This window comes from Sitophilus oryzae, unplaced genomic scaffold (assembly GCF_002938485.1).
Source record: "Sitophilus oryzae breed Bouriz unplaced genomic scaffold, Soryzae_2.0 scaffold_1614_pilon_pilon, whole genome shotgun sequence".
NCBI classification, from domain to species: Eukaryota; Metazoa; Arthropoda; class Insecta; order Coleoptera; family Curculionidae; genus Sitophilus; species Sitophilus oryzae.
In genome coordinates, this window is record NW_022146297.1 from 871,981 (window position 1) to 899,115 (window position 27,135).

At 32.1% G+C, this 27,135-nt stretch overlaps 1 protein-coding gene across 1 annotated transcript; it reads left to right on the forward strand.

The window, feature by feature from the left end:
- On the forward strand, positions 1–26,744 carry LOC115880071. Its single transcript, XM_030897196.1, has 4 exons — positions 1–129; positions 6,992–7,094; positions 25,143–25,365; positions 26,490–26,744. The coding sequence occupies exons 1-4, from the start codon at positions 94–96 to the stop codon at positions 26,641–26,643; spliced, it is 516 nt and encodes a 171-aa protein (XP_030753056.1). The 5' UTR covers positions 1–93; the 3' UTR covers positions 26,644–26,744.
- The last annotated feature ends 391 nt before the right edge of the window (positions 26,745–27,135 follow it).

The window sequence follows — 27,135 nt, forward strand, 5'->3', positions numbered from 1 at the left end:
TATAAGATTAACGCACGGAGTTCCTCGAAGATTTCGAAAGAAAATTTTAGCACAAAATACGAGTGTAAGTGTTTTTATTGGAGAGTGGAGAATATGGTTCTGTTGGGAGTAAAAAATATTTTGTTTCGCGTAAGTGTTCTGTGTCTTCATTGTGATTGTGACATTGTATGGGGGTGGTCAAATTTGGTGGCAGATGTGTAGCAATTTTATCAAGAAGTAACTTCCTGTTTCGCCCTTTTTTTTGGCTTATTTAGTTAAATGAAACTGAAAAAGTATTTTACTTTTGAATTAAAAGAAACAGTATTTTGGTCTATACAGTGTCATAGATAAAATACACAATTTTCATTTTTAACTTATTTAAAATCAAGGGCGTAGATAAGGGGGGGATACTGGGGGACAGTACCCCCCCCCTGACGCTTGACGAGATACGAGAATTGAAATAGTCATTGACTATGAAAGGATTTTTTTTAATTAATATCCGACATATAAGAACACTTTGTATGCTTTTAATTATGTTGATTTATCGTTTATAATATGTTCGACCTCATTAAAAGCACACAAAGTGTTCTTATTGGCCAGGACAGATTAGTGGGGTTAACTCTAATCAATATCCATAAAGATATTGAAAAAAATGTTGATGCTGTTATTGATAGGTTTTCCAAACAGCGTACTAGAAAACTTGATTTTGTTTTGTAGTTTTATTTATAGTTTTTATAGTTTTTTTTGATAGTTTAGAGTTTTTTATTTATAGTTTATAGAAAATTAACTAATAAACGTCGTTGTTTCATTTTTGTTTATGTTATTTACAAATCTATATTTTAATTTTTGTGTTATGTTTTTATATCTTTTTGAAGACAAAAAAATCGCCGTCGTTTTAATTCGACAAAAAAATTCCGACGGTGATTTTTTTTGCGACTTACTCATAGTACCACCCCCATAGCATACACCTATCTACGCCCCTGTTTAAAATACGGCATTTTTACTAATTCATTTAGGTCACATTTGTCTTTGGGGAAAGGTTAAAAGGTAATCTCGATATTTTTTTACTTTATTCGATACAAAATGACACTCTGAAGACATATCATATGACCGTTTTTGACATTCTCGCTTAAAAATAAATCGTATTTTAAATTTCAATCTATAGATGAAAAATAATGTAGTACTGCTTTTTCAATACAGATTAAGTGGTCCAACATATACATAAAAAATAAATATTTTCTTTTTCGATAGTTGTATTCTTTGGACAAGAGATACAAATCGAAACGTAAACATGATCCAATGAGTTTGATTTAAAAACATTTTTATTACGGACCATACACCCAAGAATACAACCTCAAAAAAAATAACTTTAAGTATTTAATTTCCTAATAGTATTTCTGTTTAATTATATTTTGTTTTAATTCCTTTTTGTATAATTTTTTATTTGCGAATATTATTAGCAACACACATTATAAGCAAGAAGATTTTAGGCTTTCATCGTTGATAGCTAAAGTAGATGTAATTTCCCATACCTTTTGGAGGTTGTAATAAAATTTTATATGTTGGACTTACAAGATTTTACCTGAACCGCTAAAAATTGAAATAATAAAATAGACAAAAGACGATCAGAAAGTTAAGAAAAGTTTATAACTGCACTTTTTTTAATGGAAAATGTATAATATACAGGGTTGCATATTATACAACTAACCTAACCAAACCACATACGACACGGTGTATTGTGGCTAAACGATTAGATTTTTACAAATTGTAAGTTCTGGGTTCGTTGAAAGACTATTAGAGCTACAATTTAAAAATAATTTTACAAGATACAGAGTGTCCCAGATAAGTAAAAAATATTATAATTGTATTTTTTTAAATGGAACACCCTGTATATTATTCTATTTTTAGATTCTAGCATTAAAATAAAGATAAATTTCATTAAGATTTATCACACTTAAACCTTACCGTTTTTGAAATATTTTCAAGTTTATGAAATTGCAGTAAACATTTTAAGGCTTCATTTATCCCAAAGTATCGACGTTTTTAATACTAAATATTTACTAAATATTTACTTATTTATTGATCAGATATTGTTTTGCAATAATAACAATACTACTACCTTATACAGAGTGTCTTAATTTAAATGGAACACCCTATATATTTTACGACAATCAGACTCACAATTTAATTGTCTAACAAATTGTACTATACCATTTTTTACCTATCTCTTCTTCAAGTGGAAATGCATTTTCTTATAATTTAGATCTCATTTATCACTATACCCATGGAATATTGTCAATTTAAATTATTTTTAAAGATGTAACAAATTTTCAAAATTTCAAAAACAATATTGCAGATACTAATATTGTCGATATAGTTCTCTTATTTCTTTTTAAGAGGACCAATTAATATGATCGCAGTATTCAAACTACATTAATTGACCGTTTACATTGATTAACAATAATTGCTCCAAATACTAAAAAATTGAATTTTGTTTGTGTTTTAGACAGTGTGGTAAAAGTAGCACCTTATAAATTTTATTTCATATTTTGACAAAATAAATGCTTATTTACAACAACAGAGATGATCATGTTCATAAGTCGTTATTGAGCCAAATCCATATTTATTTAGAATAATTTATTCAATTGTTTTACAACTGAATATGTAATTAACTAATTTTTGGGCGGAAATAATGTTGGTATATTAATAATTAGTAATAATTGGTATACTCTTTTACAAAGATTTAATAGTAAGTTTTCTTTTTGTAAACAAATAAGCTTGCAATATTATTATTTTTACCACCTGTACATTTTGTACATATTATGTTGCTTTAAAAAAATATAAAATGTCAATATTCCATGGGTATATATGAGAGGTCTAGTTCCAAAGTGTACAATCTCCAAGTTTTGATAAAAATGAGATAGATGTCGTTTCTGGTGTAATTTGTGGCGCTAGATTCAAAAATAAAATTACTTTGCGTCAAAACGGTCATTCTCCAGCATAAAATTAGGGTTAAAATTTGAGATTAGTTCTAAACTGTACAATCTCCTTCCATTTGTTAGTTTCAAATTGTACAAACTCCTTGGTCATCAATGAAAGCAAAGCGTACAATCTCCAATGTATTTTAAGGCAATATCCAAAGTTAACATTCAAAGTGTACAATATCTGATTGGCGCCTAAATTTGTTTACCGTCAGTTTATTAACGGTTTCTAAACGCCATTATTGTGTTGTTTGCTGAAAAGTAATAAGGTTGTTAGTTTGTACGCTCTTATGTTTTTGTAGTTATTAAGTGTTTAAAGTAATCAGCATAGTTTTAATTAACAATGGATCATAATGTAACACCTGTTAGTGAAGGCAAAGGCCGAAAGAGGAAAAGAAATCCTTCCGGATGGAAGAAAAAACAAGAGAAATGTCTTAGGTAAGAAGTAGCATTTATATTAGGTGTAATAGAGTTCATTTCATGAGAAAATTTGTAATTAGGTATAGTCCACATTTACTTCCGATTTACCCAACTTGTGGCCACAAAACCTCTGCGTTTCAGTGCAGTTTGCTAACAATGGCTGAAATACACAGTTTTCACAAAAAATTTTATAAAGTAAAGGAAAAGGTTTACCAAGATAACTTCATTCTAAAATATTGCCAGAACATTCCGGTGAAGCGAAAAAGGTCAAAAAATTCGAGACATAGCGAAAAAAAGTTCCAAGTGCATTTTTATATCGTTAGTGAACAAAAAAGACTTGTGCCAATTTGCAAACAGTCTTTTATGAATATTTTGGGAATAACACGAAAAAGGATCGACACAGTGACTAAAAATCATTTTCGAACGTTATTACCAGCGAAGGAAAATCGGGGTGGTGATAGGCTGTCGGAAAAATATGAAGCCCTGAGAAAATCGATTATGGAATTTATTAATAAGTTTAAGGTGATAGAAAGTCACTATTGCAGGGGGCAAAATGAAAGGATGTACTTAGACTCTTCTTTAAATATTAGTAAAATGTGGACCATGTACCAAAATGAAAACAAAGAACTATTAGTTAAACATAGTTATTTTAGGTATATTTTCAATACCTCTTATAACTTGGGTTTCGGAAATCCGCGCACTGACGTATGTTCAACATGTTTACAGCTGACAGAGAAGATAAAGAGCTGTAATGATGAGAATGTTAAAAAGGACTTGCTTGCCGAGAAAAAAGTGCATAAAATGCGGGCTGAAGCGTATTTCCAGCTCTTGAGAGAAGCAGAGGATGGCGTTGTGATTTTTTTCATTCGACTGCCAAAAAAATCAGGTTTTGCCTAAGGTGCCTGATCAACAAGCCTATTATTCTAGGCAGTTGTATATCTATAACTTTACAGTGGTGAGAGGCACTTCAAAAACCCAACTGAATCCGTCAACAGTTACTTGTTTCTGTTGGACCGAGAATGAATTTAAGAAAGGATCTAACGAGATTGCTTCCTGCATCTATCACCTTCTGGACACTTCTAACTTAACGGGTATCCATACTGTTAGGCTTATGTGTGATGGGTGCGGGGGGCAAAATAAGAATACCACCCTGATATCAATGTGCTGTAATTGGCTTTCCAAACAAAATGTAATAGATAAAATTGAGGTTATTTTTCCTGTCAGGGGTCATTCATTTATTCCCCCTGACAGGGTTTTTGGTCGTATAGAAAAGGAGATTCGTAAGAAGGAAATTATTTTAGAACCAGAGGAATATCTGAACCTATTTTCACGATATGGAACCGTTTTAAAAGTTGGCGATGATGTTCAAATTAAAAATTGGAAGAATGAAATGAGTAAGTTCATAAAAACACCTGGCCAGTGGCACGCATTTTCAAAAATGAAAAAAATGGTGATTACCAAAAATTTAAAAGGGATTGTTGTAGTCCGAGGTGAAGGTACCTATCGCTCAGACTTAGGAATGGGGAAGTCAATAACAAAAAAGGAAAAGCCATTCCTGCTATGAATCCAACCATAACAGCCAAGGCTACCACGGTAAACTCCAACAAGAAGTTAGATGTAAACAACCTTCTGCGCTCTCACTATGGGGAAGACTGGAAAAATAATCCCAAATTGAAATTTTATAAGTTTGTGCTGGAAGCGGAAAGTCAAGAAAAAAGAACTGCTGAAGAAGTACCTTCAGTTTGCCAACCAATGGAAGAAGAATGCAGCCTGAATATTTAATTTTTTTTTATAAAAACATTTTATTTATTTCTTATGTTCTATTAATAATTTAAAAAAAACTAGAACCACGACTTATGTTTCAATTAAAATTTAAATAAAAGCATACAGAAAAAATAAAGACGTTGACTTATTTCCAAAGTGAACAATCTCCATCAATGAGTTCCATAAAGTACAATCTCCATCTTTTTTTTCTCAATACCGCCACTAAAATAACTTTTTTTTTCTACAAATTCACAAACTAACACTAAATACTTACCTTAACTGATTAAAACAGCAAAAAAAAAATATGGTAGTGCACTAAAGTTATATGTTTTTTTCGTTTTGTCATTTTTTTATAAAACTGGAGATTGTACACTTTGCAATTAACCCTCTCATATTATATATATTATATTCCATGTCAAATGGATCTCTATATTATAAGAAAAAGCATTTTCTACGAAAACTTGAAGAGATAGGTAAAAAATGGTATAATACAATCTGATAGACAATTAAATTGTGCATCTAATTCACGTAAAATATACAGGGAATTCCATTTAAATTAAACAAGTTATTGCCGTTTAAAGCTAAAAATTATTAAATATAAATTTTTGGACACTCTGTACCTATAAGGTAGTATAATGTTTATTATTGCAACACAATATCTGATCAATGAACAATCTTCAGTAAATATTTAGTATTAAAACCTTTAATACCCTTGGAGAAATGAAGCCTTAAATGTTTTACTGCAATTTCACAAAATTGAAAATATTTAAAAATGGTAAGGCTTAAGTGTGATAAACCTTAACAAAATTTACATTTTTCTCAACCGTAGAATCTAAAAATAGAATAATATAGAGGGTGTTCCATTCAAAAAAATACAACTACAATATTTTTACTTATTTGGGACACTCTGTATCTTGTAAAATTATTTTTAAATTGTACCTTTAATAGTCCTTCATCGAACCCAAAACTTACAGTTTGTAAAAATCTAATCGTTTAGCTACAATACTCCGTGTCGTATGTGGTGAACAACCCTGTAGTATAAGTTTTTTTGAAAGATATTTTGTTTATGTTTCAAATATATAGTTTTAATCCGGGAGGCAGCTTTTTCCGAGGAATTTTATTTTTTGCTCTGGCTGACCGTTTTACCCCCACTAGAAAAGCAGTTAATTGTTATTATTATATTTCTATATAAGTACGAAATACTGTGTAAAAGTTTCAAAAGGGATGAAATAATTTCATATTTTTTTCTCAAGTTCAGGCGCACCACTGACGTATTATCCACCCTCTGCCGTAGGATTGACGTTTTTTTATTACTATACTTATAACATAAATATTACATATCACAGATAAACAATTTCACATGGGATGAAATAACTTCAGAAATCTATTTTTTGACAAATACCGCAGCCAACGTGCAGTATTAAACTCAGCCGGGATGAAATTCCTAAAAAAAACCGCAGCCTCCCGAACTATTTGTCTATATTTGCGTGAACCGTTTTTGAATTATTTTTATATAAACAATGCAACCGCTACTACAAGCTTTCTTGTCGTCTTTTGTTTATTTTTTTGAGTTTCTGCCGGTTCAGGTAAAACTTGGAAGTCTACATTTAAACTTTTTTACCACCTACAAGAGGTAAGCCTGCAGATACTAAATATCTCTAACAACAGTGTACATGTGTAGAATGTTTAGATTATTGTTATTATTAAAACGGTACTATAATTTAAAGTTATTTTATGCTTACATATTGAAAAACAACATTTTTCAGATCACGGTCTCTATATGAATTATAAATATTATTTAAAATGTAATTTATTTCATACTGGAATTAAAATGTTTTATTTAATAGATTGGGGTGTGGTTGACTATCGTCAATGGAATTTTATGTCAGTACAGATCACAGTTCAATCCCTCGATTATACATGATGCACGATTGGAACCAAAAGTCGATGGTAAGTAGGCAAATTTAATTAGCCAATTCAATTATATCTACAAAATACACCCTGTAGGTATAATTAAATTTGAATATATTTAAATATTTGAGATATGTTAATATATTTCATATCAGTTAAACTTTTAGTTACATAATCGAGGGCGCGATTTTCAAATTCATTGTTATCAACTATGGGCATATTCTAGTCTAAGAGCTGGCTACATAAAAAACCTTAGCATCGTTACATGGCTAATTTTTCTTGTGATGTATCCTTTTGTGTAGCTATTATGAAATAGTCATGTCTGCCAGCGCGATTCCAGGGCTTAAAGCGAGGGCGGCCATCGAAAGGGTGAAATTTTGACACAAAATATTATAAGGTACACGCGTTATAATTGCGAAAATAGCTTTTATTTAATATTTAATATTTAGAAACGTGGAAAATTGTTGGCAGACTTTTTCTCGTCGCTAAAATACCGACAGACAATGCAAAAGAGGCAAAAAATTTTGAAAAAAAAGTAGTGGCATACATGCATGCCGATTGCGGAATGCCATGTATTTATTTATGTAAAAGCCTAATAAATACAAAAGGGCAGACCAAAAGATCGTGGCTAAATATCAGTATAGGTAAATCATGTATCGGTTATCTATACTAATATATAAAATCCATAAGTGACTGACATATTGATTAATCACGATCCTGCTCAAACCACTCAACGTAAGAAGCTCAATTTTGGCATACAGGTTGATTTTAGGGTGTAGAGGTTCGATAAGAAGGGATTAATTCCATTTCCAAGGGAGTGAAACCACCCCTAAAATATTACAATATTTTTTATTTAAAAAACGGTCAAGTTTCCGAAAAAATGCTTAAACACGTATATTTTATTTTGTTTTTTTACATATTTTAAGATTTTTTAAAAATGTATACAGGGTGTTTCGAAAAATCTGGTCATTGATTAATCACGATCCTGCTTAAAGCGCTTGACGTAAAAAGCTGATTTTTGGAAAACAGATTGACCATAGGGTGTAGAGGTTCGATAATAAGGGATTTTTCGAAACTCGAATTCTAAGGGGGTGAAACCACCCCTCAAATATTAGAATATTTTTATTTAAAAACCGGTGAGTTTTTCGGAAAAACTCTTAAACATGTATATTTTATTTTGTTGTTTTACATATTTTAAGATTTTTTAAAAATTTATACAGGTGTTTCATAAAATATGACCATTGAGTAATCTGGATTCTGCTTAAACTGCTTGACGTTTAAAGCTGATTTTTGGCAAACGGATTGACTGTGGAGTGTAGAGGTTCGATAAGGAGGGGTTCCTCGATTGTTTTTCCTCATGCTGACATAAATGTGAGAACATTTTATCCAGTTTGTATGTTAACGGAAATTCTTGCTTTGCTTTATCATCACCATTGCAAATGATTAATTCGATGCGAACGAAGTCGCGGGTACACGCTAGTATTATTATAAATATATATTTTTTTATGATTTCAATAACAGGTATCATACATTTACTATTCTGTCTCACTATTTGTATCTGACTCGTCGTACTGCAGATTCTCGCCCTCGCAAACGAGTCTTCCTCTGAGTCGATATCTGAACCGTAAAATTTTTGTAGACTTCATGTATTATGTTTCAATTGATAACGCGGCGAGCGTTTCCGGAAAACGCTTATACAGGGTACGTCTTAAATAAGTGCAAATACTTTTAGGGCTGATATATTTCGACCCCAGGAACACGTCTATGAGGTTTTTTTGGCGAAAAAAAATCTGGAATATCGTCCATTTTTTAAATTTTCCTGTATATTTTAGAAAACTTTTTTAGAACTGCTTGTTCATCGTAAATTTACCCACAGTATAATAATTATTTCTTAATCTACCATGCTTACGTCTTATATACGTCTATGGTTACGACACTAAAAGCATGGATGCAAATACAGAAAAAAAACAGGTGGCTCGCAAAATTATTTAAAAATAAATCAATTTCTTTTTAAATTTTCATACTTGAGTAACTCGGTTATTTTGGACTTGTTTGGAAAACGATAAAGAGAAAATATGTTTCTTTTATCGAGATCTACCAGCTCTGAAAATATTTGCAGTTATTCAAGACTCACCCTGTAGAGTAATATCGGGTTTTTGATAACTGTCTACCGCTGATTTAGCAACGATTGTTTTGTCTGTCCTTTTGAATACGACATTTTAGATAAATAAACATGACATTCCACCAAGCGGCACGCATGTATGCGATGACATTTTTTGTCAAAATTTCATGCCTCTTTCCTGTTGTCTGCCGGCATTTTAGCCACGAGAAAAATGTCTGCTAACAATTTTCCACGTTTTTTAATAATAAATAAAACTATTTTCGCAATTATAACTCATGTACATTATAATATTTTTAGTCCCAAAATTTCACCCTTTCGATTGGCCGCCCCCGCTTAAAGCCCCGGGATCGCTCTGGCAGACATTACTATTTCATAATGGCTACATAAAAGGATGCTTCATACAAAAAATTAGCTATGTAACGATGATAAGATTTTTTATGTGGCCAGTTTAATCGCTTGACTAAAAGGTCTATTTGGTATGAACTGTACATTTACTATCTATGTCCTATGGTTGTTTTTTTTTTTCGTTTATTATGAAGTCAACAATCTGTGGAAATTAGAGAATACTACCTTGATTTAAAATTGTGAAACGATATTTATTCAAAAATACATAGAAATACATTTGTGCTGTGAGTTGCATGAGTTTTTTAAAAAAAATAATATTATCTCAAGTGATTTATTTGATTTAATCTCTTTTCACATTGTATCTTTTTCTTTTCTTAGTACAACAAATGATAAACTCTATAATAAGCACTACTGTTCCAGCTATATAACCTAGGAATAAAATAGCAAATGCCCCTTGCAAATGGCTAATGGTAAGTTGCGTTACTTTTCCACTAGAGCTACTATTAGCGCCTAGAGCATCTAGATTTAGTTTGTCTGATTGCAAGAAACCCATATATCGAAGTCTCAATACATTGCCTATACCACTCTCGATGATCAATGTTTGTAGTTTGAGGTTTAAGTCATCCTCTATATAACTTCCCTTTCTCATCATCACCCCAACCTGGAAAAGAAATATTTATTTTACATTTTGCGCAAATACACTTTTACTTTTTTATGCACGTTAGGAGTAAAAATGCGTGACACTTGACCGTGACACTCGGCCTTGAATGACGGCCGCGGGACGATCGTGACGCGCGAGAGGAATTGTGATAGTGGCGGTGTTGCCACAGCTACCCCATTCGGGGTAGATCTGCCGGGTCAACTTTCGTTTAGCTGAAATCAGTTATTAGAAAAAAAAATTGTCTTTAAAAAGCTACTATGAACCACGGAAAACTGAAATCTGCTATAAAAAAATACATTTTGCGTTTTATTTCTAATATTTTTCTGAACATATAAACACAAAAATTTTCCTGCGGAAATAAGCTGTCTTCATTTTTTAAGGAAATTCATTATACTTTAGAATAGCTGAAATCAGTTATATGAAAAATAAATATATTTTTGCTTTTTAGAAGCATTCACGAATTGAGGAAAATAAAAATTTTCCTGCGGAAATAAACTGTATCCATTTTCTGAGGAAATTTAATAGACTTTAGAATATGCACTGATTAGAAAAAATGCTCTGACTTTAGAATAGCCGAAATCTGTTACATTTATATCAATGTTTGTATTAAATTTTAGACATTTTTCCGATTATAAAAACACAAAAAAAACTGTGCGGAAACTTTTTATTAACATTGAAAATGTTTCTGTTATCCTATATAAGGGAGCCCAAATCGAATTAAAATGCTACATTTGCCACACCATGACGTCATATATACAAGGGTAAAGGAAATCTCGGCGCAGCGGCGGCAGTCGGCCAGCGCGCGCAAAAACCATTACATCGCTAATTGTTTATTGATATATCTTTATTAGTTTAAAAGCAAAAAATATGGGGTTTGCTTTGATACCTTGTCAAGACATAAGCGAAACTTTTAAATTGTTTCTTTTTTTCATTTAGGCCTTCGTTTTTCGTTAAATGAAAGTTATATTAAAAAAAATCTATTTTTAAACCAAATTTTCGCATGATTGAAATGATTATGGTATGTATGATGGTGTAACCAGGAGTATATTTCGTAACCTCTTACGATATAAGAGGGCACAAAGTGTTTTATTACTTAATGCTTAAAATTTAATATATTTGTACATAAAATAAAATAGACTAGAAAGTCAATTAATTAATATTGACGAAATTACTAAATAAGTACAAGATTTTTTTTCTAATTATTTTAGTGTATTTTTAGTCACCTAATTATAAAGGAGAGATATCCAACCATTGCATTATTTTACTCACAAATAAATGTTTTATGGTTTTTATTATAAAACAACGATTAATTTATTATACACCCCTTAACCCAAACACTCCAAAGAGGATATTTCGTGACCCCTTATTTAAAGTGGACAAGCTTTAATAGTCAATGTTTTAATTACCCAGCGTCTTTAATAAAAATCTAATGTAATTTTTCATAGAAATGATCTGACATAAAAAGCAAATATTATCAAAAAACTTTTTGATTATCTACAAGGAGTAAACCGCTGACAAATGTCTGTACACTAATGCCAAAGTAATGCCAAAAATACAAATTAAATACCAAAATTTCTCATATAATGCCCCACTAATGCCAAGCTGATTCCAATATAATACCACTAATACTACGAATAATATGTAACACATTTGTTTCACGCATTAACCTGTAACAATACTGGTAGGTACGTGCACAGATTTTTTCCTAGGTAACTTAAAAGTCGTTAAAAGTCTAATTATATTTAAAGAAGATATAATTCCAACAAATTACATTATAAGGCCAATAATGCACAAGTAATACCATTAAAATTTTAGCGTTTTTAACTTGTGTAACATATTTCTTTAACGAATTAACCTGTTACAATAGTGGTAGGTACGCGCACAGATTTTTTCGCTAGGTAACTTAAGTCGTTAAACAGGCCTATAAAAGCTATAACAACATAGGTAACTAATATTTATAATTTAATTCGAGTTTTAATCTCAAATAATAAATGTTTTTACTGGTGTATTTCTGAAGTGTTCATTATTAAAAGTAGATATTCTTCAAGTTATGCGAAGTAATAAGTAATGTTTCCGGTGAGACCGCGTATATGTCACCGGATTCTGGTTAGTATAAAGACTTTTTCTGTAGAAAGAGTTTTTTCTATATTTTCCTTTCAAAATAAGACTAATTTCTTCTTATTCTTTTAAATACTACAGTGTCTCTTTTTCCTAAAATGTTATGCTTAATTTTCGCTTAAAATTAAAAAATCACCAAATGGAGGAAAATATACGTTATTAAATAAAGTTTATACAAATCACTGTACCATAACAAAAAAGTAAAAACATGTCATGGCGGAAGATATTCAGGTGGCATTTCACACATATATATTAAAATCGAGATTAAAATAATAAACTTGAGTAACATGTTATACATGAGATAGAAAATTGCAGAATCGATTAATACGCAATACCCTACGCAGTCAACTTATTCCTATGCGCGGATGAGCGTCTTCAAGACTCTTTCATCGGCCAGGGTCACGGCGCCGCGCGCCGCCGAAGAGGAATCGGCCTACGTTTGGCTAAACAGGCTGGACACGGTGGCACACGGTGGACCACGATATTGACGAGTCTGAATATTTATAAAAATTTGCAAAGTAAAATATGTTGGAATAATAATTAATCCATACATATATAAAAGCTCAAAGGTTTTTTTTGTTGCATCCATCCCGCCGAAACAGCTTCACCAATCTTGATGATTCTTTTTTTAAATGAAAGGTATATATGTGTAGATTTGTTATGAAGTATTTTTATAGTGCTTAATGGCTATTTCTTTGTGTAAAACGACTAAATACTAAAACATACCTGAAAAACACCTACACACAATACCTCCAGAAATAAATTATTTGTCATTGTCAGTGGTGTGTCATATATATTACGTTTTTAGATATTTTAGAGTGAGTTCATGCCGCCACCTTTACATACATAAATATTAGCACAAAGGTTCGTTTAAACGACATTAGTGAATTAGCTACACAAAGCGATTTTAGAAAATTCATCCTCTTAGAGAGTAAAATTATCTCGGAACAGTTTGTTGTATGAAAATTCCTTTCTATTTGGTCTAGAAGAATGAAATCCTACAAAAAGAATTAGAAGAAATTTTTGAAATTCATCAACCAAATTGGTAAAGTTAGTAAAAATTTATATAAAACTTGGTGACCTCTGGATTATACACATAAAAATGGGCACAAAGGTAAAGCGAATTTATGAAATTTATACCCTTAGGGAGTAGAATAGGGAACGAAAGTTTGCTGTACGAAAATGCAATATTATAACATTATAAACCAGACAGTATAAAATTTTATACAAGGGTTTATTTAGTGACATCATAACGAAATATATCTTCCTCAATTATCCTTCAAAGAATAAAAAATAACCTATAAAGAGAGTATTAGTGCTCTTAATAAATAAAAAAAGATGAAAAATAAAAAACATCTATGCTCACTACTAGCTCTCTATAAAGAAGTAAAAAATCATTTAAATCAATGCATGAAGGATTCGAGGTGTAACGGGAACGTAGTCGCGAGAAAAAAGCTAGTAATTTATTAAATTATTTTATTTAACTCATTAATTTTCATTCAAAAGGAATTTTTGTAATTCGCCACTATATTAGTTAAAAACTAAGAAACTCATATCAAATTTAAGTTTTGCAATTTTGACTTATACTTTTTACAAAATCTGAACACATTTTAAAAGAAAAAAAGTTTTTGATAATATTTGTGTAGATTGACTACAAGTTGTATAACATAAATTTCTACGACCGGTCTAACCTAGTGGTTTGCAGCATCGCCTTGTGGTGCAAACGTGGGCCTGTTAATCTGTGACGTAACGCACAACAGCCAAGAAAAACAGAAGCGTGGCTAAGAATTTAGTAATTTAAAAAAAAGTCTTTTAGATACAGTAGTAGGTATTAAAAAGTTTTGTGTTTAAATGGGGTTTGCCTTTAACAGTTAAAAAATTATATCGTAAAGTGTAACTTTCCGTAAGAATTCTTTTTTTTTGCTTGCTTGTTTTACGGATAGGTGCGATCGCATAATTATTATTGATAATGTTTTATTTAATTTTAACATTACTACTTTTTCAGTGAACCTTTAAATCTGTTGTTTTTTGTTAAGTTCGTTATTTAAACATATGTATGTAATGTACGTTATTTAAAAATATGTATGGCATGGTATGTATGTATGTAATACACTCATATTAACACTAATCATATTTTTACGTTTTTATTCATCATTTTCAATGCCCCCCCGGTTGCATCTTTGTAAAGGACTGTGAATTTTTTCATTTTATATAGAAGATTTTCTGACTTTAGAATAGCCGAAATCAGTTACATTTATGCTAGTTGTTCTGTTGAATTTTAGACATATTTTCCACTGTAAAAACACCAAAAGAAATGTGCGGAACAGCCGGGGAGGTTGGCATAGTTTTTTGGCAGACGTTCCTATGCTTATAGAATAATTTAAAAGAAAAAAATCCATGGATGAAGCACTTTTAAACCAAAAAAAATCATTTAAAAGTGTCTAAAATGCTAACCAATCTAATAATGTTTTTACAAAATCACAGTTAATAATTATTAAAATATAAAAACCACAGCTTAACACCCTCCACAAAGAAAAGCTAACCAAAGCAACCCAAATGCTAACCAATCTAATATTTTTGCAAAATCACAGTTAATTATTAAAATATAAAAGAAAACTGCATGATCCAATAATTTTTTGTTTTGAATCAGCCCTATTATTACGCAACATTCCGAGATACTTATAGTTTACAAGAACCTATATTATTTATTCTACAAGAATTGTTATTTCTTCGAAAGATGTTTTACCCTACCCAGCACCCCTATTCGCTTCTGGGTCCCATAAGCTTCTAAACTGAAAAATGTATGAAAAACGAAGTGCACAAAATGACATTGACACATTTCCGCAGGCATTTTTTTTTATTTCTTTGCTCGTAAAAGGCTTGTATAAAACAAATATAAGTTCATTTTTCATGTAACTGATTTCGGCTATTCTAAAGTCAAAGCATTTTTTTATGTAAAATAAAAATAAAAAATTTCCGCAGGCACTTTTTTGTGTTTTTATGTTTAGAAAAATGTCTAAAACACACCCCGAAGACTAGTTTTCATGTAACAGATTTCGGCTATACTAAAGTCCGAAAATTGAAAATGACGCATTTCCGCAGGAAAATTTTTGTACATTTATACTCCTAACGCCTTCTAGAACGCATATATAAAGTCATTTTTTATATAACAGATTTCAGCTAAACGAAAGTTGAGTCGATCTGCCCCCTTTCTAAAACAATTTAATCCCGTTATCTCGTGATAATCGATGAAAAATATCCTTGTGTCAACACTGGGTAACGATCTGTGCCTGTATACTTACTGATTGTGATATGATTGGTTTGTGTAAAATGTATACTTTCGGAAATCCATTAATTTCAGTTACTATCGGGTCATTTTTGGAAAATAGATATAAGACGTACAGTCTGATGGTGATAGTAACCATACTTTTGTTATTAGCGACTAATTTTAGCCAGTAGCTGTAGTTATCTTCTACACTATCTTTTGCTGTGGTGTACCTCTCAAAAACTTTTTTTGACAGCAAGCTGTTATGTTCTACATTATTAAACATTTCCTGATATTTTGAGGGGCCACCAATTGGATAACCTAAAAATGTATAATAATTTGTGTGTCCAAAAATATGGGGAAATTAAAATAACTTTCGTTGCACATCATAATACGACCACCAGCAAACTCCATAAAACGACGCATGGTGTCATTATAATGACGTGCAACGAAAGTTGTTTTAATTTCCCTTATATTATGAAAAAAATATGTTTCAAGTTTTTATTCTTGTCAACAATTTTTTATTCTTGATTAAAGTATATTAGAATACTTTTTTGATTCTTATTCTAGGTAGAATGTAGAATGAGGGGAATGGGAAATCATTGCGACTTCTAAGATCTATTGTGTCCCATCCATTAGCATAACTAGCAATTTATCCTGGGGTGGGCCTGGGGGGGCCTGATGGTGTAGAGCCCAGGGGGGGGCCTAGAATTTTTGTTTTTTTTTAATGAAAAATAATTTTCAAAACACATTTTTTGAATAAAACGTTTACATGAATTTCTCTATCAATAAATTTCCTAGACCTGGTTATCAAACCGTGTTCCTGTATTACTTGAATACCTACAAATTTTCTAAAAAAATAAAAATTAACACATTTTTTGAACACAACAAACTATATATATACAAACTATATATACTTATAACTAAACAAAACTAAAAAACGTCATTTTTACTGAATTACAAGCAAATAAAAATTAATACGTAGCCAAGAGTTATAATTCAGGATTTCTCTGGGGGGTGCCCAGCAGTACTTGGGGGGCCCTGCACCCCCGGGCACCCCTATACAAGGTATTTCCCATCTTCCTCTGACAACAGATGTTCTTCCTTCGAGGCTACAAACTACAGGTGGGCAAAGATTGAACGAGTCGTTCATTTCAACGAGTATTTAAAATGAATCGTGAGAATCGATTCACCATTTAGAATACGGTTCGTTCAATTGAATCGTGGCTAGGACGGTGTTGTATTACTGTTTTGTTGTATTTGAACATTATTGAATCGGATCACAAAGAGTCGTGAGCAGGGGCGGATACAGAAATTTATTTTAGGGGGGGCCCAAATAAAAAATAATGCAAAATATGCCTTTTAGGGCGCCATTTTTAACCCAAATGTCTAATATTTAACCCAATTTACAGACTTTAGGGGGGGCCCGAGCCCCATGGGCCCCCCCTTTGTATCCGCCACTGGTCGTGAGAATTGATTCATTGCTTACGATATAGTTCGTTTAGTTGAATCGTGCCAGCACGAATTCATAAACTGTGAACGATGAGCCGTTAAAAAAATTAGTAAAATTAAATTTGCGACACCAACTTTAATGCAAATATGGAGGTTATATAGTTCAAAAATTATTTAGAAAAACAACGAAATAAAATGAAATTTCTACACCCTGTATCTCCTAAACAAAGCATTTTAGGACATTATTTTATAAGATTTTTTTTTACTTATTTTTATCTACAGAATATGTTGCAGAAATTTCCCGTTGACAATTCGGACCAGCCTGTATGTTTTATCTAAATTACATTCTAACACACAAATAATAAGTAATTATTATTAGCTTATTATAATTACTTTCAAATTAGTAAATGCCCTTAAATATGACAGGGAATTTTTATATTAAACACAATTTTCATTTTAGCGAATTGAAGGAATTAACGTTTTGATGTGTTTACAGGGTTGTATTAAAGGACAATACATTTTGAATGAATTAGATTATTTTTTACATGTTTTCAATTTCAATACTTTTTTGAACGAGTGTAAATAAAGTTGTAATTAAAAGTGTAAATAAAGAGTGATCAACTAAAATTAAATATTACTCAAAACAATACCTGTGTCTATTATTTCTAGAGCAGTAGAAATTTGATGTTCTCTGATTGGCTCTTGAAGATAATACACCAAGGATGACGTATAGACTGCGTTCATTATAATGGCAAAAATGGCCAGAGTGATAAAAAATATTCTTGTAAAACTAGTAATGGGATGAAGATAGACAGGTGTCGCTATGACGACTTCAAAAGCGGCCAAAACACATTTCTCAAACGATTTAAAACTTGTTACTTCCTTTCTCATTTTGGAAAAGTAAAATAAGATTCCGAAAAGAAATATAACTCCCAAGCATATCGCCCACATTTGGACGGTAAAAATTACTGTCAACACCCTCCACCTAAAATAATATTTGTTTATTATTAGCTATTCAACATAGATACAACCAACAAGAAGTTTATCTCTTAAAAAAACATGGGTATTATGCCACTGAAATAAATTCCTGAAAATATTTTTTGTAAATTTTATTGATTAGAATTCAAACGAAAACCAGCTTGCAAATGTATATGTACTGCCAAAATATAATTTTACTGTCAACTAAAAAAGTAATTCAGTGATATGAAAACCGGATCTTTATACTCATAAGCAAGAGATCCAGTAAAACACACGAAAATGGGACACCCTGTACAATGTGTCCCATTTTCGCTGGCCTTGCCGGAAGGCAGTTTTCGGAAACGTTTTAACCTAACCAACTTTTCGTGAAAATTTGATTCCATTATGAAAATTTTCATAGTTTGCTGTTGTTTATTAGATATGCGAAACTAACATTCGACATATTAAGCAGAAAATCCAGAATCTTATTCAGTTAATTTGGTGGCAAAAATGACATTTTTTCCTTAACAACAAAACATTTTGTCCAAAATGTACAACAAGAGAATGCAACATGCATGACAGTAACAGTTATTTTATCTGTAAATTTTAATTCCCAAGTAAATTGTATTTCTTGTCATTCTTATTATGTCATGACTCGTTTTGACCAAATAAAAGGATATAATATATTGTAGAATATACACAATGTACCAAGTTAAATTAGAAAAGTTAAATTATTTATATTTTTATACCTTGGTACTAGAGAAGCGATAGGAACAATCCAAACAACTTTTTGAGAGTAGTACCCAACGCTGTAACCAAAATCTCTAAGATATTTAGCATCCGGAGCGATATTTCCTATTCCTAATGCCCAGTCGTTATAAATAGGTTTTACAAATCCCGTCCAAGAATCATTAGCCTCCAAATCGCCTAAATCTAGGGATGTGTTGTTCTCTACGTTGATTACAAATGAAATATTTAGAGATTTCCCAACTTCGTTCATGATGTCGACTTCAAAACCAGAGTTGTTGCCAATAACAAATGGTTCATATGGTAGAGCACTTATGGGAATCACGCAGTCGTTATAATAATTCGAGAAGCCTTTATGAAATATGTTGCGATAGGTTTTTTTAATTGTTCCTAAAAATACATACAGGGTTTTCAACGCCAAGATGCACAAAATGTAAACAAATACATGAGTAATGAATATGTACGTAAAGAGTTGAGAATGTAGAATGTTTGGGAAAGGGGTTAATAACCGCGAGCTTACAGATCTATTGTATGTCCCCGTTAGTATCTGAGACGGCTTTACAGAGTGTAGTTCTCCATCTCCGATATTAATCGTACTAAAGATTATGGCACGAATGGCAGTGATGAGATGTTCTGGTGTTTTCCCATTTTCCCCACAAAATCTGTATTCTCCGTTGTTTCTCAGTTTCAATCTACTGAGGTATTATTGGAGAAGACAGTGTCCCGTTGAAAACATCGTAAATCCGAAGATTGTTCTTACTTAAATCAAGAAAAATATTTGATTTTTCGGGTCTTAAGTTCTGAGGAACATTTTCGAGCGTCTTAGACCGTTGGAGGATTCTTATTCCAGGTTACAGATAGAGTCTTCCAGATTCTTCAGTTCCTCTCCAAGCTGGTTTCCGCTTGGAAAGCAGAATTGTTCTGGTCCAGTTAGTGGACCTCCTTTTATAGCTAGACCGTTTGCTTCATTGCCTTCTATCCCTTGGTGAGCCTGCACCCAGACTAAGAGGACTTTATTTTCTTCGCCTAATTTGTTCAGCTGCTCTAGGCATTCTTTGACCAACTTTGAATTGATGGTTACTGAGTTGATCACTGTTAGTGCTGCTTGACTGTCGGATAAGTTGGCTATTTCCTGTTTTCGATAGTTCCTACCTAAGATAAATTGTACGTATCTTTTCATAGCGCAGAGAGATCTACGCTATGGAAAGATGCGTACAATTTATAGGCAGAGGCCTGAAGGATGCTGGGGTAGGTACCCATTCATATGGTTTGGTATATATATGGTTGGCATTAATTTTTGGCCCAAATACTCCTATCCCTGTGTATCATACGCTTTGGCTTTGGAAGCATCAGTATACCATATTATGGTATGGTCTCTTACATGCTGAAGAAACGTTTCTCTCATCCAATCCTTTTTATTGCGCAATACTACAGTGAGGTGTTTCTCAAAGTTGTAAATTCTTGGTATGTCATCCACTGGGAGTTGAAGGAGTGGAATTTTTTTTGAGCGTGTTCGAAGCCCCTGACCTAAAAATTCTCGCAGTACTGAATCCGTCAATGACCATTCTAATCATTGACATAACTGCCGATGACAATGCGCAGTGGTGTTAGGTCTAGGATGATCTCAGTTGCTGCTGTTGGGATGTTCTCATAGCACCTGTGATGCAGATGCATGCAAGTCTCTGCACTTTACACAAGTTTTGGCTTGTTGTACGTTACTCTAGTTTTGTGTACCAAGCAACTGCTCCATAGGTAATCATAGCTCTTACTATCATGGTATAAATCCAGCGTAAAATGTTAAAGGCGAATCCCGATCTATTTCCCGTCAGTCTTCTACATATCATGAGAGCCTTTGTGGCTTTGCTGGTAATGTTCTTAATGTGCCTGTTCCATAGAAGTAGTTTACTGTCCAGGGTTATTCCCAGATATTTGACTTCCTCTGATGGCAGTATTTTCTTTCCATCTATTTTGTTATGATTATGTGCGTTTTATGAATATAAGCAATAACTCTTAGAAGATCTTCTAGAAATTATTGATATAAGTCGGTCCAATGATCCATTATGACAGTTGTGCCTGTCACTTACTTTACGTTAATTCACAAGTAAATATTATTTTCTGGTGGATTTTGATTGTCATCTGTCAAGATCTTCCTTGAATCGTTAAACAGTCTTGCGCTCACACTAATTTTATATGCAACGGGTAAATTAGTTTGGAGTTATAGGTATATAACGTGCAGTGTATGGATTTTACCAATAAATAGCATTTAATAATGGCAAAGCGACTATTAAAAGAAGTTTAATTCAATTCTAATGTCATCTGTAAAGTATGCAATGAATACCTTTGTATTGGTTACAAAGGCAAAATAATATACTTAACACTGTCTCAACTACCTTTAATATCCTCTTTAAAGTATGTCGGTCTGTCCAACAGTCTGTCAGCGAAAAATATCGTTAAAGGACCTCCAATCAATGACGCAATCAAGCAATAACTCTCACTGTCAGATAGTCTTTAGATAGACAAACTTTACATACCTAAATAAATCCATAATTTAGTTTTTAACGACGAAGACCGGATTTTGCCCGAAATTTTCAAGATTGTATGTAAACCCTAGTAATATCATAGCAACAGATATAATACCAGTAATATCGCATAGTAATATCACAGTAATACATATGTATAATAGGTATAATATTATTGTAGTATTGGTGTTCACGTGCATGCCTCATGTATTAGATTGCCTTTGGTGCATCTTCCCGTTCAATAAACCTTAGCTTCAGAAAATATAAAAAACATAATAAGAATATTAGGCTTAATTAATCTCTAATAATGCTTAAAATTAGTCGAACAATTTAAATAACTAAATATTGATAAATCAGTACATACCATTTATACATTTATTCGCTATTTTAACAACTTGAATTTTCGACAAACATCGCTGGTGCGGCACATTATGCATAAGTAAATTATACATTTCCATTGTCGATTCATTGTATCGCAATATTACAAAAGCATCTCGAATAAACTCTTTAAAGGAGCTCTGAAAAATACTTTCAGCTATTTCATAACCATTTGAAACATTTTCAGTAAAATAAACCAAAAATAGAGCTTCTGAATCAAAATTTGATGTCTTAGTCAATTTGGACAATTTATTGTTAAATTCTTCTAAACTTTCAACCATCAAAAAATAAAGCTGAGGATAATGATCCAAAACGTGATAGTTCTTGCACTTTTTGTGCTGTTTGAACGATTGAACTTCTTCAGGATCGTTGGGAAGATTTTGACAGTGCTCAGAATAAGATACGAATTCTTCTCGATCGTCTTTGAATATTTCGATTAACCATTTTTTCTGCTTGTAAATGCTCTTCAAAATTTTGTCCTGTATAAGAAAATGTTCAGAATCTGAGTTTTCCAGACCAACGAATACTAAAAGGAACAGAGGTAATCTTGTTTCATTAAAAGTTGACTTGCAATAATCGTAAGCATCTATGGTTAACTTATCTAAACATTGTAAAGCATCCGTTTTATCTTTGAGCTCTGGTAACACAAATTCTCTCAATTTATGTGTTTTATGTACGATAGCAAATATCATTATTATATAATTTACGAATATAACAAATTGTATAAAATACATATTGTAGGGACAACTTTACATACTCTAAAAGAGTTACAACAATTACAACAAATATATTATGAAATTTAATAAAAAATGGCCAAATGTCTATCGCCATGAGTAAAAATTGTATTTAATTATCTGATGCACGAATGCATAGCTTTAAACATGAAAAGTACTTTAAAATATTACAAAGTAAGTACATAATGAAACTAAGCTTTATTCTAATCCTATGTTTGATAAAAAAATAATTTCTAAAATTATTCTATGGCATTTAAAAAATATAGATATATCAAAAAGACTGGAGTATTGTTTTGACCTAATACTTTCTACCCAATATTAATTTTTCAATCATCTAGGTATATTATTTTTATCAGCATCATCATCAGCATCATTTTCAGCTTATTCAACCGTTTCCAATTATGGTGTAGCCTCCCTCACATATTTAGATACTCTCTTTGCGGTTGGAGTTGAGCCCAAGGGGGGCCTAAAGCTTTTGTTTTTTTAAAAATGAAAAATAATTTTAAAAAACACATTTTTTGAATAAAATTTTACATGAATAAATTTCATAGACTTGGTTATCAAACCGTGTTCCCGTAGATTACTTAAATACCTACAAATTTTCTAAAAAAAATAAAAATTAACACATTATTTGAACACAATAAAATAATATTAACTAAACAAAACTAGAAAACGTCATTTTTACTACATCACAAGCAAATAAAAATTAATACGTAGCCAAGAGTCATAATTCAGGATTTCTGTGGGTTTCAGCGGTACCTGGGGGGGGGGGTCCGGCACCCCCTGGCCCCCCTGATTTCCCTCTCCCTAGTTTGGAAATAATATTTTAAAAATCAATAATTTTATTTATGTATACAGTGTCTTAAAAATAAATGTTTTGAATTTAAAGAAATATGTTTATTTTTAATTAGGCGGTTCATCTCAATAGAAATGAGTCTAAAATTATATTTATTAACGCAATTTGTTCTAACACCTATTAGAAAATAATGAAAAATCTACCCATAATGCATAATAAAGCATTGTATCACAGTGGCACACATAGATACACTTTACATTCATTTAATTTTATTCTAATTCAATTATTAGATAAATATCCTAACAACTAAAGATGGCTTACTTTTTCTATTACTAAATAATATAAAGTAATTAGAAATGAAAAAATATTATTAAGAAAATAGCCAGATTAGGAGGCCCTAAATATAATATATTCGAAAAAAAATCGGCGTCAGAGATGGCTTGGAAATGACGATCGCTGTCTTTTTTTTCTGTGTGGCGGGCCACAGCGGCATTCAAGGCAGCAAAAGAACTGACGAACTAAAAGTAACGATCGTCGGAAACATAATTTAGTCCAGAACCAGGGGAAACTGGAAGTAAGCAGATGGTCGGTAGTGCAGTAAAGGTCTGGACCAAAAAGATCCAGATACCACGTTGGAGTAACAGATAGGAGTACATGCATAGCAAAGCTTTCATCCGAAGACCTAACTTTAAAGAACCTAATTACGAAGGAACTGCTATTGCTCAGCAGGAATAAAGTGCGAATTAAAACAGGTCTCTTGAGAGAGTATATGGCTGTTAAGTGTCACCTAAACAAGCTCAACCTGGATCAAGAAAACCTTTCCTGCAAAACCTGCGATAAAGATCCGTATATAGCAGAGCACATGTTTAGTGTAACACTCCACTCACTGGACCAGAACCGTTCTGTTTTCCAAGCGAAAACCAGCTTAAAGCGGAAATGAAGAACCTGGAGGACTCTATCTGTAACTAGGAATGGAATCCTATAACGCCAACGGTCTAAGACAATCGAAAAAGTGCCCCAAAACTTAGACCAAGAAAAATCGAAAATTTTCCTTGATTTAAATAAAAACAATCTTCGGATTGTCACGGGGTTTGTTAACCAAACCAAACCAAACCAAATCACAACCTGGATCAAGAAAACCTTTCCTGCAAAACCTGCGATAAAGATCCGTATATAGCAGAGCACATGTTTAGTGTTCGCTAGATCATGTCTAGCGAACACTCCACTCACTGGACCAGAACCGTTCTGCTTTCCAAGCGAAAACCAGCTTAAAGCGGAACTGAAGAACCTGGAGGACTCTATCCGTAACTAGAAATGGAATCCTACAAAGCCAACGGTCTAAGACAATCGAAAAAGTGCCCCAAAACTTAGACCGAGAAAAATCGAAGATTTTCCTTGATTTAAATAAAAACAATCTTCGGATTGTCAAGGGGTTTCCAACAGGACACTGTCTCCTCAACGATTATCTCAGTAGATTGAAGCTGAGAAACAACAAGCTGAGAAACAACGATCACCTTATCACTGAGTGCGCGGACACGACCTTTCGTGCCATAAACTTGTCAAAGCCCTGAGACTGTATGATGAGTTGTAACTCGTTATAACTCAAGAAAGTGAAACACACAATAGTTCTGTATAAGGTCGCGGCGATTAGCTCCCTTCCTAAACATTCTACATTCTAGGAGAACAAAGAATATGTCACTGTGAGACTCTGAAATACAAGTGACATTTTCTAATAGAAAAAAACAAGACAAGAACCGGAGGAACTTTGATTCCAATCCATCAAGAACCTGGACAAGGGATACGAAACTGGGTACAAACATAGAAAGGGGACAAACACAATAGGCCCTAGAGATTGCAGTGTTTTCTGCATAAGACAGTCCCTTGAAAAAATGTACTTTGATTTTAATAATATAAAAACTTTTATTTGAAATTTTCTATATTTACTAGGCAACAGTTTTAGCTATTAATCCATCGCATTTTTTAATATTTCTAGGAACATTTGGATTTGCCTACAGAACAGAAGACGGTATATCTCACGCGGCTCAAGGAGATCCCACTGGATTTATCCAAGGCAGTTACTCCTACAAAGATCCAACTGGACTTAAAGTAAATTTTAATTATTTTGCGGGGTCCAGAAATGCTCCTTCTAACCCGGCTCCAAGATATCCAGAACCCAGTTATAATCAAGTACAAGAACAACCAGCGTATGATGACAGGTATTTTATGAGTGCATATTGTTAGTCAAATTTGTTTTTCGATTTTTTTAATTATCTTTCAGTGCTTTTAGTAATTCAAATAAAATTTTGAGGATAAAACTTACTATAAGAGCTACACATTTTAATGCCAAAAAAGTGTCGACAGATTGACCAAGGACGTGAATATGAGTTATCATTGAACTTTTTTTAAGAAACCCATGTACGCCACTGATTTTCTTTTCTCTTGTTAGCAAAATTGTGTAAGTCCTTTAATGCAGATTAAAAGTTTTATTTTGATGATTTGTTGATTTCGTTCTCCTTGATGAGGTAAACGCAATTTTTTTGTATTAATCACGATTATTAAAAATAAAATAAATAAATGATTTCTTTCACTTAATTTGCCGCCTTACAGAAAATTTAAAAAATAACGGTATTTAAGATAATTACAAAAGACCTATATTTTTAAAAGTTTTACCTAACATACTGTAACTTTAGAACTTGCATTTCTGCACCCATGTTAATAGAATTTTTTTTTTCATTTTTTTTTGAGGAGTAATCAATTAGTACCTAATTTTTGATCAGTTAATAACGTTAAATTTTTTTAAAGGTTATTGCTATTAGACTTGAATTAACGCAAAATAATAAAATGGCGTTTATCTCATCAAAAAGATCGAAATCGACAAATACCAAGAGCCAACTTTTAATCGGCATTAAATGTTCCTCACAAATCTGCTCAAAGAAGAGAAAAGTCAGTGGCGCACATGTTTTTTAGAAAAAATCTCCAGTGATAACCCATCCATATAGATATACGTAATATATCGAATCTTTTTAGCATTAAAATATGCCACACTTATAGTGACTTTTACATTCAATTTCATTCGAATTTTTTCGAAATTCGAATCGCTAAAAGCATTTGGAAGAAAATTATAATAAATCGAAAAAAAGACGACCTTAACTTCCTGTAACTACGAAATGAAGTAGAATCGGACCTATGTTTATATTAAAAATAAATCTTATTTTTACGTGCGGAACCTTGCCTATAGATATTGCACAGGTTGTTTGAAACACTCTGTATACTAGGCAGTATATCCATTAATAATATATAAATTTGTACTAAAGGTCTGTAATATTCATATTATTTTTAGGCAAATTGAAGATGATCGTCCAGTCGAACCATACGTCCCAAGAACTAGACCTCCATCTACTTATTACAATAAACCACAGAGTAATTACCCAAGATACACCAGCACCTCTAGAGATAATGAAGTTTACGAAGGTCAAGAACAATACAGAGGATAATATATTTTTAATAATTTCATATTTGTTAAGTATAAGTGCCATTGTAAGTAACACTAAAAATAGTTTTTACTGAATAAAGAGATGAAATAGTTTTCTTTAAAAAAAACACAAAAAATGCATAATTTTTAATGTTATGTTAAAGTATACAACATGATCGAAAAAAAACGGTGTTAGCGATGGCTATGAATTGAAGCTCGCTGTCATTTCGTATGTAAAATTATATGGAGAATGTTATCGATGTTCATTTCCAAGTCTTCTAGACGCCATTTTTTTCGATCATACGGTACTATAATAATTCTTATACAACCCCATACAGCACATCAAATCACATTTACGATGTGTTTACATTATTAGATGTCGACACAGGGTGACACAATTCCCCCAATGTAAATATGCTACTTTTACACATTGTAGTTCAACACGTATGCACAAAGGTTAAACGTCCGTCTCACAATGTAGCCACAGTATAGCATTTACGTATACACAAAGTAA

What these genes read in the sequence shown, in the direction of transcription:
- LOC115880071 (XM_030897196.1), top strand. Translation starts at nt 94, where the DNA reads ATGGTTCTGTTGGGAGTAAAAAATATTTTGTTTCGC. An exon ending in TAAAAAATATTTTGTTTCGC is followed by an intron (nt 130 to 6,991) that starts GTAAGTGTTCTG and finishes TTTATTTAATAG; the next exon opens with ATTGGGGTGTGGTTGACTAT. An exon ending in ATTGGAACCAAAAGTCGATG is followed by an intron (nt 7,095 to 25,142) that starts GTAAGTAGGCAA and finishes TAATATTTCTAG; the next exon opens with GAACATTTGGATTTGCCTAC.